The sequence below is a fragment of the Camellia sinensis genome, chromosome 11 (genome assembly GCF_055761805.1).
Source record: "Camellia sinensis isolate YWXY chromosome 11, ASM5576180v1, whole genome shotgun sequence".
Lineage (NCBI taxonomy): Eukaryota > Viridiplantae > Streptophyta > Magnoliopsida > Ericales > Theaceae > Camellia > Camellia sinensis.
This window is the reverse complement of record NC_138971.1, coordinates 41,518,553-41,533,185: the sequence shown is the minus strand read 5'-3', so window position 1 is coordinate 41,533,185 and position 14,633 is coordinate 41,518,553. Positions and strand designations below refer to the sequence as shown.

Below are 14,633 nucleotides of genomic sequence, written 5' to 3'. Positions count from 1 at the left end.
GTAAACTCAATTTCACGGTCTATTAACTGTCCTGGTAATTCTTCTGGAAAGACGTCCGAAAATTCACAGACAACTGGGATCATGTCGGTATTCCCATTCTCCGCTTGCCTCTCTAGAACACTGCATAAATACCCCTGACACCCTTTCTGAATTAATTTACAAGCCCTTGCTGCGGAAATTAAATAAGGTGGAGAAGTCACTCCATGTCCCTGAAAGGTAGACTCTGATTGTCCCGAAGGGTGGAAACTGATTTGTTTAGTCAAGCAATCTATGGTTGCACCATATTCACCCAACCAATCCATTCCCAGAATAATATCAAAGTAGGCCATGTCAAGAGGTAACAGATCGGCATATACCCGGATATCCCCAAGTTGGAGTTCACAAGCAGCATATACAGAAGTACAAATCATAGGGCCTCCCAAAGGTGAAGACACACACAACATATAAGACAGTTTTTCTTCAGTTTTATCTAAATTAGGAGCAAATAGTTTCAACACAAAAGAGTGGGTGGAGCCAGAATCAAATAATACATGAGCGAAATGACCGTGAACGATAAATGTACCTGACACCACCGTTGCCGCATTTTGCACATCTCCCGGAACCAATGCGAACACCCTTCCTTGTCTTGCAGTGTCTTTATTATTAGTGGGCTTAACAGTTGTCTTGGTGTTAGAAGTTGGTGCAGACCCCGCTGAACTTGTAGTGGTTCTATTATTACTTTGTTGATTTCTTTGAGGGTAGTCCTTGATCAAATGACCCGTCTTACCACACTGAAAACAGGCTCCAGACTTCCGATAGCACGTTCCACGATGCTTCTTCCCACATTCCAAACAAGTCGGTATTGAATCCTAACTGAGGGTAGAGGTATTTGAATTCCCTAAAGTCTGCTTCTTGTTTGGCGGAGTAGGTGATCCCTTCGACCATTGAGTATTTTGCCTCTTCCCTTTCCATTCCGAAATTCGACCCTGAGTAGGAAGATTCCCTTCCGCTATAACAGCTCTCTCCAACACATCAACGTAAGTAGGTAACTTCAACATGTTGACCTTGTCCAGGATAGCGCTCCGCAATCCCCCTTCAAATTTACGCGCCTTCTTATAATCCGTGTCCACCATATGAGGTGCAAGCCGAGCTAATTCCGCAAATTGGGCTTCATATTCGGCGACGGTTTTGTTCCATTGCCTGAGAGTTTCGAATTCTGTTACCTTCTTATCCCGCATGCTTTGAGGGAAGTACTTGTCATAAAACAATTCTAAAAATCTGTCCCATGTCAATCCTTGGTGTACAGTTCTCGTAAGCATCCACCATTTGCGCGCCTCATCCTCAAGAGTAAAGGCAGCCAGTTGCACCTTTTGAGCTTCTGTGCAGGGAAAGACTTCAAATAACTTCTCTATTCCCAACACCCACGCCTCAGCTTTCGTTGGTTCTATTCCTCCTTTGAAGGATGGCGGTTTCATCTTTTTAAACTCTTTAGTAAGGGAGATAGTCCGGTCTTCAGCATGGAAATCTTGTACTGCCGGTGGAGGTACCGGTGGTGGGGGTGGTTGTTGTGGCTGTTGTTGTTGTTGCCGTAGGGTCTCTGCCATTTCCATAATCATTCTCTCCATTCTATCCAGCCGTGCAGAAGTAGCATCTTCCGTCTCTTCTGTCCTTGTCCTCACCATTGCCTACACAAATAGCATTTATACATAATAGACATTTCAAAAGTGTTGGCATTATCAGAGTAGACTTAACGTTGCCATTGCTCTTTCATATATTTTCAGGATGTCATGCAAGATGCCTAAAACTTTTCTAGACACCCTAAAGCCCAATGGTTCCGTGTGTGAGATGGCAACTCGTGCTCTGATACCACTTGTCACACCCCCAAACTTGCCCCTAAAAGTTCGGGCATGACCCGTTCAAAAACAGACATATAACCTGGTATATATAGTATATGGGGCCTTGACGGAAGCACAAAATATTAGAAGAATACAAAACCAACAAACTCCATTGAGCTATTTCTAACATGCCAGGATCTCATACATTACATGCACCATAATAGATTGATACGGTCCAAAAATATTCCTTAACAATACTTATATATAAACACATATACAGACCCAGCCCTGTAGTCGGGCGTGTAACAAAAACTATTGAAGTTATATACATTCAACCTTGGAAGGATAGCCAAGAAGTAAGCTAATTATCATAATAAACTTCACAAAATAAGTGGCCTCGTGAGTGCCTGGATACACGAAGGTTGACAAAAGAAACCGGGCGTCACGGGTTAGGGTTGACCACCTGGTTCGTTGCCTACAGAAACAGACATAACAGAGAGTGAGCCGGGCTCAGTGAATAGTAATACATAATGAAACAATGCTCAACTTGAAACATGACATATACCAATATATATATGTAAGTGCAGAGGTCGCATAATTAGCCTGATTATGTGTTTATCTTATAAGGGCCTCAGGCCCAATCTTGAACATAACAGTTGGCAGATCACATCATAAATCATAATGGCTTAAAGCCCTTGAACTTGGTGGCACAAGGCCCTTAAACATGATGGCACAAGGCCCTTAAACAGAGTGGCACAAGGCCCTTAAACAGAGTGGCACAAAGCCCTTGGATAATTTGGCATTATGCCCTTGAATATACTTATGCGAACTCAAGAGGTGTCTCACACGGATTCTAGAGGTGGCTCACGTCATAGCACTTAGTTCCATGTAGCACTTTGTTTCATATCGTAACAACTTACATTGAATGGCCGTAGGCCCAGAGTCATATAGAAGGAAGGTATTTTATCTTTCCCATTTCTTTCTTTCCATACTTGGAACATACTTGAACATTAAGATACATACTTGAATTATGAACATAGTTGCATACTTGAAACATTAACATAATTGCGTGAATGAAATGCTAATGAAAATCATTAGCCATATGTAAAGCGGATAGTGGTATTACTACTCACAGTGTTGCGATGATGTGCTTGTTCTTTCCGGAGTGTGCCCTGCACACATTCAACCTTACACAATTTAGTTTCCTTTCCATATTAGATCACTTTCTGTTTCGTTTTACTTCGAAGGAATTTATACATATTAAAAGGCATCAAATACATATTTCGACAACATTAGAGGGTTCTACACGCAAAACGGGGCAAACAGTATTTTTCAGCATGAGCCGCACGTGCGGCTATGAGCCCCGTACGTGTGGCCCTGAGGTCCCGCGCGTGCCTTTTAAGCAGAACAAAAGCCTCAAAATTGCCCTTCTCCCGCACGTGCGGCCACAACCCCCGCACGTGCGGCAGCACTTCCCGCACGTGCGGCCATGACTCCCGTACGTGCGGCGATTCTGCACTTCCAGTCCGAAATTTGCTATAAAAATTCCATTCTTTTAGGAGTGTTTTCAAGACTCTAAATTGAAACTTCTAGGTGTTAAATCAAGGCTAAAAAAAAAAAAAACATATAAATTATAAATACGACACACCAAAATTCATCTAACTTGAATTGGGCTCATGAATATAACTCAATTGATTTGGAGCAACCATAGAAGTTCATCCACATATCATTGTTCTTGAAGCTCTTAACTTTATACACACATACATAAATATACAAAACATGGCATAAACATGGATATCAATTGATAAATAAGGAGCAAGAGGATGGTCTTAATCAAATAACTTGAATTGGTCCAACATGCACAAATAGTAGGATTATCATACCAAGTCTTCAACATACACATGTCTCCAAACTTTTATCACACTTAGCTCATACCATAGCCAAATCTTACTACTTCAAATTGAGGAGGAGAATTAGACTAGGGAAGTTGAATTCACCTTAGCTTCAATCTCAATTCCTCCTTGCTCTCATCCCCTTTTCCCTTTTCTCCCAAGAAGATGCTATGGAAAAATTGCTAAGTCTTACTCAATGAGGGCTTTATAAGTATATATGTATGTATAGGTTGACTAAGGACAAAATTTAATCGTTTAAGCATCCCCAAATTGAAATTTCACAGAAGTGCTTAATATTACTTAAAAATTATGCTGATTAGATATGTGGAATCAATTCCGAATAATTAAGCCTCTAAGGCTTCCAATTTCTGATCTAAGCATTCTCATGTAACAGATGCTTTTCTTATTGAACAGATAGACATCCTCAATCATATGGTTTACTTACTTAATTTAAATTTCCCATAGGATTTCACAATAAGCATTCAAATCACCAAAATAGGATCCGAAAATATAACAAAGAACATGTACGAGGGTCGGGTTATTACACAAAGGCATGTAGTGGGCATGAAAGACTCTGTGCCCTCGAGGCAGGTACGTTGAAGTCTGAGGGTTCCTGTTAGATGCAGTAGCGAAAGGGTCGGCAGGCACCGCCTTGGCTTTCTAATCTGTTCTCGGTGCAGGGTTAAGAGCAGTAGGAACTGTTCTGGCATGATGGGGCCTATTCCGATTTTTCGCCTGGCTTGAACTGCCTTCAGTTGGAGTGGGGAAAACATCATCCACAGTCTTAGCCATGACTACGAGTACTTGTTGCTTATTCATCCCCCCAGTTTTCAAAGCCTCGACTGCCCATGGCAGTAGTTCCATGGTATCAGCATTTGTTCCCACTTTGTTCTTACCTCTAGTCTCAGCTTGGTCAAGGGTTTGGGTTGCTACATCAGAGCGAAACCCGGTTGTTGTTGACACGTCATTGCTATAGCTTGAAACAACCTCAGGTTGGCTGAGCTCGATCACAATTCGCCCCAGTAGCGGGGGCTCCTGCGGCACGAAGTTCCCAGCATATGGTGCAGCTGGTGGCGAAGCCGACATTCCGTAAGCGAGATCCGCCACAAACCTCTGGAGGTCACCAATCATTCCCATCAACTCGAACGTGGTGGGCTCACGAGCTTGAAACAACTGGGGCTCCCAGATCGGGCGCGCAGGAAGCGACCTGGGCGGATGTGGTATTTCAACATTAGTCTCATCCCGCAAGATGGTTCCTCGGTGCAGTGCGGCTGCCACAACCACAATTTCCTCTGAACTCTGCGTCATCATAAGTCCGCTGAACTGAACGGTGATGATGTAACCGACGATTGACGGATCAGACGCCTGCCTTGCCTCAGTGAAGGAGAACACCAAATCTCTGAACTCAAATCTCTGAACTGAAAGGGAAAAAAAGCAGCATTTCAGCCCAAATGGAACAGACACAGGCGTAGTTGAATAACTGTACTCTACTACTGATCACTGTTCCCCAAAATCACTGCCCCAAAACTGAGTTTGATACCCGCGGATATAACTGATTCTCAAAAACACTGACACTGGTGCCCATAGGCTTGCCAACTGACATGTGCGTTCCTGTAGAGATACACTCCAAAAGCAAACATAGCAAGCAAAGTAGAGCCAAAACACCCCTATATTGGGGTAGGGTTTCCCTGTTCTATTTTGTCAGGAACTAGGGTTTCACTACGCACGCAGCGGTTTCAAACAACCTAACATCGGGTAAGCAACCTGTCCTAGTTTGGAATGGTCACTATGGATTCCGAATATGCACTAGGTTGAATGGTCAAAAAGGTTGCCCCGGTAAAACTGCAGTTTGTGTTCCCATATTGGCAGAGCCCGTAACCGGTCAACCTTATGGCACGCAGCCTCAGGCTAACCGCTCAGGAATAGCAGACGGCAAACACGGTGTCCTAGGCGCACCAATGCACATGCAATGTAAAGAAACACATAAGTGAAATCAAAACATGATATCATGAGTTCAAGTCAAGCTCTCTAAATCCCCAGCAGAGTCGCCAGAAACTGTAGACGTCCCCGAACGTCCCGGGAGGGAAATCCCGTTCTGTTCATTTGGGCTCATTACAGTTCAGTACTCAAATTGTCACAGTTCTAAATCTGAACCAAAGAGTCCAAATCCGGCAAATCGTTTTTTTGAAAACAGATTTTTTGTAAAGAAGTGCCAAACATGGACTGCTTTTCCAGATACAGAGTCGCCACCTAAATATTTGTTATGTTGGAATTTAGGAAACCCTGACTCGTTCGCCTAAGGCCACCTGTCCATCATCACCAAAGTTGCCTCGGCTCGGGAACTTGGGTACGATTGGGAAAGGTCATCTATGAGCACCCCCATTCGCCCGATCAAAGATCGGCCTCTACTAACCATGATATCTAGTTTTGAAAACATTATGCATTCTTATTCCAATTAATTAGCTAATCTTACTATGTGATGTGCACAACACAAAAGTATAGACTAGATCGCCTAATTTGGAACAAAGCATTGCATATTCGTTTATTCGGAAAATGGTTTGAAATTTGCTACTCGCAAGTAGGCTAAAATACGGATTTCAATGAGTTGTTCCGACTTAAGCAATCCAACCTTCACCCACAGGCATTTAGGCAGTTATAACACATAAGCACATAGCCACATGGTAAGCATGCCGTCATGTTAACATTCACACTCATGCGAGATGCTAAAGCATAAAAACACTTACAGTGTACTCCAAGACAAAACAATGAACATGTTAGCAATCAAATGTATGATCCAAGTCCATGTTAGATGGCTAATGCATCGCATACAAAATGCAATCTAGGATAGGCTCGGCTAATCTAAGAGTGGCATGCGGAATGCAACAAGTAACACGTATTCAAGTTAGATTTGAAATATTATGCAGTTAGCATGATGCGCCGAGCCTGGTGCATGCAATACTGATGAATGAATGCACGCATGCATAGCATAAGGTATGCTAAATTAAATATGCCCTAGTACTAACCATCAAAAGCAGGTAAGTAAAAGGGAGAAAGAAATGGGGATTGGAAGACATGCAAACACACACCCACACTTATTACACATTCGCCCTCACTCGGAGTGACCAAAAGAATAATACAAATTAATTAACCTACAAGCTAACTAATTATTACAGACCATTTAACTAGTTAAGCAAATTAACTAAGCTAAGAAAGCAATAAAGCTGCCTCGAGAAGAGGGCCCAATGCACGCATGCTCGGCTCCGCTCGGAAATCCAACGCCATGCACAAGCTGCCTCTGTTTTCACAGTTTTCCTCCTCTGAAGACTTGACAAGTCCCAAGGAACACTCTCTGATCCCAGTGGAAGGTCACCGGCCAGGGGAAAACACCACCAGCCATGGGGAAGTGGTCATCGACCATCTATTGAGCTCTCGGCCACCAATACATGGCCGGTCGGCACTGAATGTGGTCGGTCGGCCATCTATGCCTGCAGAATCCTGTTTTGACCGCAGTAGAGGACAAGACATGGCATGGCAATGTATTTCAAGCAAATGTTGCACCAACACCCTCCTTATCATGTTCACAACTCAAAGGAGGATGGTCCTCGACCCTCGGGCCACCAATCACGCATTTCAATGCGTGATGGCCAAAGAGGCCAAGTTGTGCATTTTTATGTCAAATGCAATGCACACAAATAAACACATAAGGCCCAACCTCTATCACTTGATCAAGAGGCAAGGCATGCATGCCAAATGCAACCTAAGGATGTGAGCTAAGTATGCAATATCAGCATGAGGGCAAGTAATGTGTACTAAGCACACAACCTAAACAAACAAACATGCAAGGCATGTAACAACATGTACAAGCTAACAAGCATGCAATATGCAATGCGAACATGCAAACATGCAAGACACGTAACATGTTAAGCAACCATGATAAAAGAAAGAAAACATGCTAAATGCAATGTGATTCAAGCATGCAACACATGCGATAGGCCAAGTATGCAACAACATACAAGGTGAGCATGCAACAACATGCAAAGGAGAGACTTACACTAAGATGGACAGCTCTCTACTAGGTCCAAAACAGTGGCCAATATGCTAAGCACATGAAGGCAAATGTACATACAAGCATGCATAGATACATGGTTCAAGACTTAAGCATCAAGAAGCAACTTTTAAGCACACTTAAAAGGGACAAGCATGGACATATGGCAAGCATACTAAGCTCTGAAAATCATGTTAAAGATGGTGCCAAACCAACTAAACAAGACAAACAAGGCAGACCAAAACAAGGTCAAAGGCACACCTAGATGGCATCTAAATGGCCTAAGTCTAAAGGCATGCAAAAGGGTCCAAACATGGAGCATGAAACACCAACCTTTCAAAGCATTAAAGGAGCATCAAATGCAAGCATACAAGCATGCCACAAGGACTGAAATGATGCTATAAGTGGTGCCAAACCACTGAAACAAGCTGAGTAATGCATGCTCAACACTCACACACCCAAGACTAACAAGACAAAATGCAAGGTGGCTATACAAAGGATGTCATGGATGGCCAAAATGACCAAAATCAGAGCTCAAGCACATCAAAACATGCATAAAAGCTTCACAAAGCTAAGCCAAAACAAATAAGCATAGTGGTCTAAATGCTAAGTACATGTTAAGGCAAATAGTGGCATTACAAGACAAGTATGCAAGGCAAGCATGGTGTGCCTAAACCAACTTAAAATAGTGCTATATCATGACAATATAAGCACAAATACTAGCTTAGACATGGCCCATGAACTCAACAATGGTGCTCACACATGAGGCTAAAATGACAACTTTTGAAGACAACAAGGAGAGGGGATGGCCCTCTCCTTCTTAGGACCTCAAAGCACCATCCCTACGACTGAAATCCCTCTGGATTTCAGTGGTGAGGAGGCCCAAACAAGGTGGTCCCGGAGCTCACCAAAATAGCACAAAATAACAAGGCCTAAGAGGGGTCAAACAACCCGAAACACCAAAATAACCTTAAACAACTATTTTAAGCACTTAAAACCAGAACTTTTATATGCTATAAGTTAAGCACAAAAACAGATGCAAGGATGGCTAAAAGCCTATGCAAAAATGGGAATAAAGAGCAAAGTTCTTACCCTTGAAGACCCCTTTCAAGAACAATGCTCCAGCAGCCTCCCTAGGTCAAAACCAGCCTAAAAGCTCCAAGAACAACCTCTCAACACCTCAATAACCAAGGTATGGTGTAACCCTAGGTGTTTTAGTGCAAAACTAAGAACAAAACACCCTTTTAGGCCATCTAACACACACAAATGAAGAGAGAGAGAGTGAGATATAGAGAGAGTGTGGTGTATATATCAGATGTGTATATCTGATTTTTGCTCAACCCTTTCAAAGGAGGAGAGAGGCCCTCTTATATAGACAAGGCAAAGGCCTAAGCTTCCAAGAGAAGCTAAAGAAAGGGGTCAAGGCTTCTTAAAGAAGCCAAGGCAAAGGGGCCAAGGCTTCCTGAGGAAGCTGAGACAGGGGTCCAAGCTTCTTGTGGAAGCTAAGACAATGGTCCAAGCTTCCTCAAGAAGCTAGACCAAAAGGGTGCAAAGGGTGCAAATTCCTCCATACACGTGTATGGAGGACAGGTCCGTGCACTCCAGCTGGCACAGCTGGCATGCACAATGCCTGAAAAACGTAAAAAGGAGGTATTGGCCAGAGAAATAGACTATCGGCCAAATAAATGGCCAGCCGACCACACAAACAACCGATACACCTAACAGAAGTGCCGACTGACCAAACGTTTGGTCAATGGAGACAAAACAATGGCCGGTGGCCTGAAGCCAAGGCCGGTGAGGTGTGCGGATGGCCAGCAAGCCATTCCCTGCCCCTCAAAAGCAAAACACAAGTGTTTGGTGCAAAACTAAACACAAAACAAGCAAGTCGAGAGGTCTTGAGACAAGGGGCGTGGCCGACACCTTCGAGAACTCAGGACGAACATGAACATGGATGATCACCAAGTGTTCAAACGGTGATGTCCAAGTCTTGAGGACGGTCAAAAATGGGGTGTCTACAGACGGCAGTAATGCCGTCGCAAAAGATATTGCCATTAGTTGAAACGAAAGACCTTTAGCGACAGTATTCTTTGACGTCGCAAATAATATTGTAGCGACGGCATGTTGGGCAGTCTCAAATAACCCTTTAGCGATGGTATTTTTACTGTTGCAAATAACCCTTTCATCGACGGCAACATAGTGTTGTCTCAAAAAATCTTCGATTTCCACGCATTAACGCTGACCGCATTTTGCCATCGCAAAAAAAGGCGACGGCGTTATACCATCGCTAAAACCTTTTTGCAACCCCCTTTGTTATGACCCCCCACTTGCGGTCGCTAAAAGTCAGTTGCCGTCACAAAAAATCTTTTGAGACGGCGTTTTGGGTATTTGTAACGGTATTTTGCCATTGCAAAAAAGTAAATTTTTTGTAGTGACAAGTCTAGTGTACTTGGGGGATATTGGAGCCTTCTGAAGCTATGATTTCAAAACTACCTTGCAAAAGAGAATGCAGATAGCATCTCAGCCTAATTTCACTAGAACGAATATGAGCACAGCTGAATGACTGTATTCCACACTGAATTCTGCTCCAAAACAGATACCAACTGGGCAACTGATATGCGCATCCTTGTATAGTTTGACTGTAAAGCGCATACCAGTTAAATGAGAGCCAAAAATACCCCTATGATGGGGTAGGGTTACTCTATCCTAATTTCATCAGGAACTATGGATAACTATTCAAACAAAGTGGATTCACCACAGTTCCTACATTCGGGTGAGCAACCTGTCCTAGTTTGGAACACTCTCTAAGGCTTCCGATATACAACTAGGTCGATTGGTTGAAAGGGTACATCAGCAAGACCACCTAATATACCTCTCAGACCTAACACTGAGAAGTGAAAGGAGGATCAAACGGTACAGCGGCAGTCCAGATCCAAGGGTTGTGTTCCCATCGTGGTAGAGTCCGCAACCGGTCAATCTTACGGCAAGCTTTTCTAAGCAAGCCTCTGGCAAACCGTTTAAGAATAGCAGATGGCAAACACAGGGACTTAGGCGCACCAATGCAAATGCAAATGCAAAGAAACACATGAGTGTAAATAAAACAACATATCATGAGTTTGAGTCAAGTTCTATAAATCCCCAGCAGAGTCGCCAAAAACTGTCGCTCGACTTTTTCGTGCCCCCTTTTCGGAAAGGTTCGAAACAAAGCCCTACAGTTCAGACTCATGTCACGGTTCTGAATCTAGTCTCACAAAGTGCAATGCGAGATTGATAAACACCAAATAGTCCAAATCCAGCAAATCATTTTAGAAAATTGATTTTGAATCAAAAAGTGCAAAAATTGGACTGCTTTCCCAGATTACAGAGTCGCCACCTAAATATTTTGTTTTTGGGAAATTTAGGAAACCTATGATTTGTGCCAAAGCCCACGTGTCCGTCATCACAAAAGTTGCCTCGGCTCAGGAACTTTGGTATGAGAGCGGAAGGTCTTGAATTAAGCACCCTCGCTCGCCAGATCAAAGATCAGCCTCTGCTAATCATGATATGTTTTTAATAAACATTATGTGATCTTGTTCTGGTTATCAAACTAACCTTACTATGCGGTGCATACAATCAAGTATAGACTATGTCACAAGAATTGGAACATTTCAAGTCATGTTTGTTTGCGAAAATGGTTTGAATTTGCCACCCTCAAGTGGGCTTAGAAATGCAGATTTGCCACCAAACAAAGTGGGCTTAAAACACACATTTGCCACTCAACAAAGTGAGCTTAAAACATACATTCATTGAATCATTCCAATTCAAGCAACAAGCCTTCATCCATAGGCATTCAAGCAGTTTAGCATTTAAGCGCATAGCCTCATGGAAAGCATACGATCATGGCAATATGGCAATCACATTCATGCAAGTATGCCAAAGCATAAAACTCACCGAGTACTCCAAGCCAAAACAAAAACTAGTTAGAAAGACGCATGATCCTAACTATGTTAAATGTCTAATAAGACACAAGCAATATGCAATTATTAGGCTCAGCTACTAATATGGCATATGAATCGATTTGATAACATGCAATTAAACACGTATTCAAAGAAGTATTGAAATAACGATGCAGTTTGAATGATGCGCCGAGCCTCGGTGCATGCAAGACATATGAATGGATGCAAACATGCGAGCATAAGGTATGCAAATTGAAAATGTCCCTAAACTAACCATCAAAAGCGGTTAAGTAAAAGGGAGAAAGACGTGAGGTTGGAAGACATACCCACGCACACGCACACTTATTACAACATTACGCCCTCGCGAAGGAGGGTGCGAATGAGTAAGCTAAACTAATCTAACCTAAGCTTATTATTACATCAATTGAAATGAATGAACTAACTTATTCTAAGCTAATTAAATATTACAAATCGAAGTAAGCTAATTAATTACACATTGAATTAATTAACTAAATAGTTACAACACTTGAAATAAACTAGCTACTATAAGCTAATTAAAGAAATTAAATGGCCTCGAGGGCGAGGAACGCATGCATGCTCAGTTGGCTTCCTCTTGAAAATCCACCGCCTTGCCATCCAGAACACCTCTGCTCCACCTGAGCAACATTTTCACTGATGGTCAATCGGCTACAATTGGTGGTTGTCGGCCACTACCGATCAGCCACTGTTTGTGGCTGTCGGCCGCTACTAATGGCTGGTTGGCCACCCCTTCCCTGAACTTCATTTTTTTTTTTTTTTTTTTTGCAACATATAGCAAACAGAGGCAAAATAGTGTATTCTCAAGGGAGTGTGTGTACAGTTACCCTCCTTGTCATTATACAAGCTCAAATGAGTGTAATTCTTAAACCACCAACCAAGCATTTTCAATGTATGATAGCTAAGGAACCAAGCTTGTACAAGCTTAATGAGTGCAAAACAAGAGTCGACAAAACCACGACCCTATCATGCATGATCAAGGGTGATGGTGACCTATAAAAGTGGCACATTTCATCACTTTGAGTATGAAATGTCCCATTTTTCTTGTGTTCCAATTAACGTCCGATCCGAACAAATGTAATGCAACATGAGGATGCTTATCTTCCCTTTTTTACTTTGACCATTTTGTTTATACATTTTAAGTTACTAATCCATTCTTTAATTGATTAGTCCAAAAAGTGAGTGTCCTCTAATGGAAAGAGGGCTTAATCCACAAGTGCCTTTAGCATGAAAGAAACCTCATGCCATTGGTTAGTAGAAACCCTCAAAAGAGAATTAAAACCATTAAGCACAAGTGTCTCAATTCCACACTTAAGCCAACAAGGGGTTCCAAGCCACTTTCAAAATAAATGAAAGAGTGAAGAATGGAGGAAGATTGAAGATATTTAAAGTGCTGAAATTATATGCAAAACAACACTAAAGCATATAACCAACACAAATAGGTAGTATCTAAGGCCTTAAATCACCAAACTAGTGAAGCCATTACACTATAAGCATGCAATACAAAGCTCGAAAGATGCAAACACTTCAAACAGTCCAAAAAAAAGCCCAAAAGGAGTCCTAAAACGTGTTTGAAGTAAGCCAAAATTGGCTGGAATAAAAGGCCAAAACATAGTACAAGCTAGACCTTTAAGCACAATTGCACTATAAGCATACAAAGCAAGCCTCAAAGGGCCAAACCAGCTCAAAACAGAGCTAAGTCCAGTCAAAACAATGGCTAAAATATGCTGAGATTAGTGTACAAAATACTAGAAAAACATGCTCATATGTTAGCTTGCAAACAAGACTCAAGAGCAACTCTCAAAAAGCAATGAAGCAGTGAAACAAATGAGCATGTGACAGAGCTATATACACTGAAATTACATGCAAAAAGTTACTACAACATGCAATCAACTTAAGCAAATCATGATTGATGGCCTAAAACACCAAACTAGTGGAGCCATTTACACTACAACCTTGTAAAACAAGACTCACATGACCAAAGCAGCCCAAAACAGAGCTAAAACAATCCAAAGTAGAGGCAAACATATGCTGGAAATAAGCTAAGTTGTGCTACAAAAACATGCTACCATGTGAAGCTAACTAGGCATGCAAGTTAGAGTCAAGGAGAGGAGGCTAACCCTCTAATTTTGGACTTCAAAACATGTTTTTCACCACTGAAATAACTCTGAATTTCAGTGGTTTAAAGGCCCAAAAAGTTTGATTAGGAAGTCTTGAAAGATGGCACAAAAGCTCAACAAGCCAAAGAGCCAAAAAGGGGGGACAACCCCCTAACTCACAAAGGCTCAAACCACCATTTTTAGGATGAAAAAATAGAGGTTTTTGTAGTTGAGAACTAGGCCAAAAACTGTACAAAAAGATTGTGAAACAAGTTATGCAAAACAAGTTTAAAAGGTGAGTCTTATACCTCTTGAAGAACAAATAACTTTAGGCACAAATGAGGCACCAAATCAAGCTAAAATCACCTTCTAAAGCTCAAATAAGGTCCCAAGGAATCTCAACCCAAAGATAAGCAACTTTGATCATGGATCTCTAGGCAAAGGAGAAGTGTATCTCCACTTGTATGCACAAAAGGGCAAGAGAGACAGAGAGAAATCTAGAGAGAAAGGATTTTCAGAGAGAGAGACTCCAAAACTTTTCTAACCTTGGAATAAGAGAGATATGGCCTCTATATATGGAAAAAAGAGAGCCTTGGTCGAAAATATCTGAAAATGGGATAGTTGGAGTAGTGCAGAACAGCTGGACGAGAAATATCTGCAAAATCTGAGTTTCCTGGACACTTGTGGCCGACCGGCCACCATTGGTGGCCGACAAACGGTCACTTTTGGCCAACATATGGCCGGAAAACTCCGTTTGTGGCCAACACACTCCACCATTGGCCGACAGAAAGAACTGGTTCTAGCCCTGACTTCAA

At 42.2% G+C, this 14,633-nt stretch overlaps 1 protein-coding gene across 1 annotated transcript; it reads right to left on the bottom strand.

The window, feature by feature from the left end:
- Positions 1-848: 848 nt before the first annotated feature.
- LOC145802286 (uncharacterized) lies at positions 849-1,454 on the bottom strand. Its single transcript, XM_082894970.1, has one exon. The coding sequence runs from the start codon at positions 1,452-1,454 to the stop codon at positions 849-851; it is 606 nt and encodes a 201-aa protein (XP_082751096.1).
- Positions 1,455-14,633: the final 13,179 nt, after the last annotated feature.

Excerpts from the sequence above, each read along its gene's own strand:
- LOC145802286 (XM_082894970.1), bottom strand. The coding sequence starts at position 1,454 with ATGAAACCGCCATCCTTCAAAGGAGGAATAGAACCAACGAAAGCTGAG.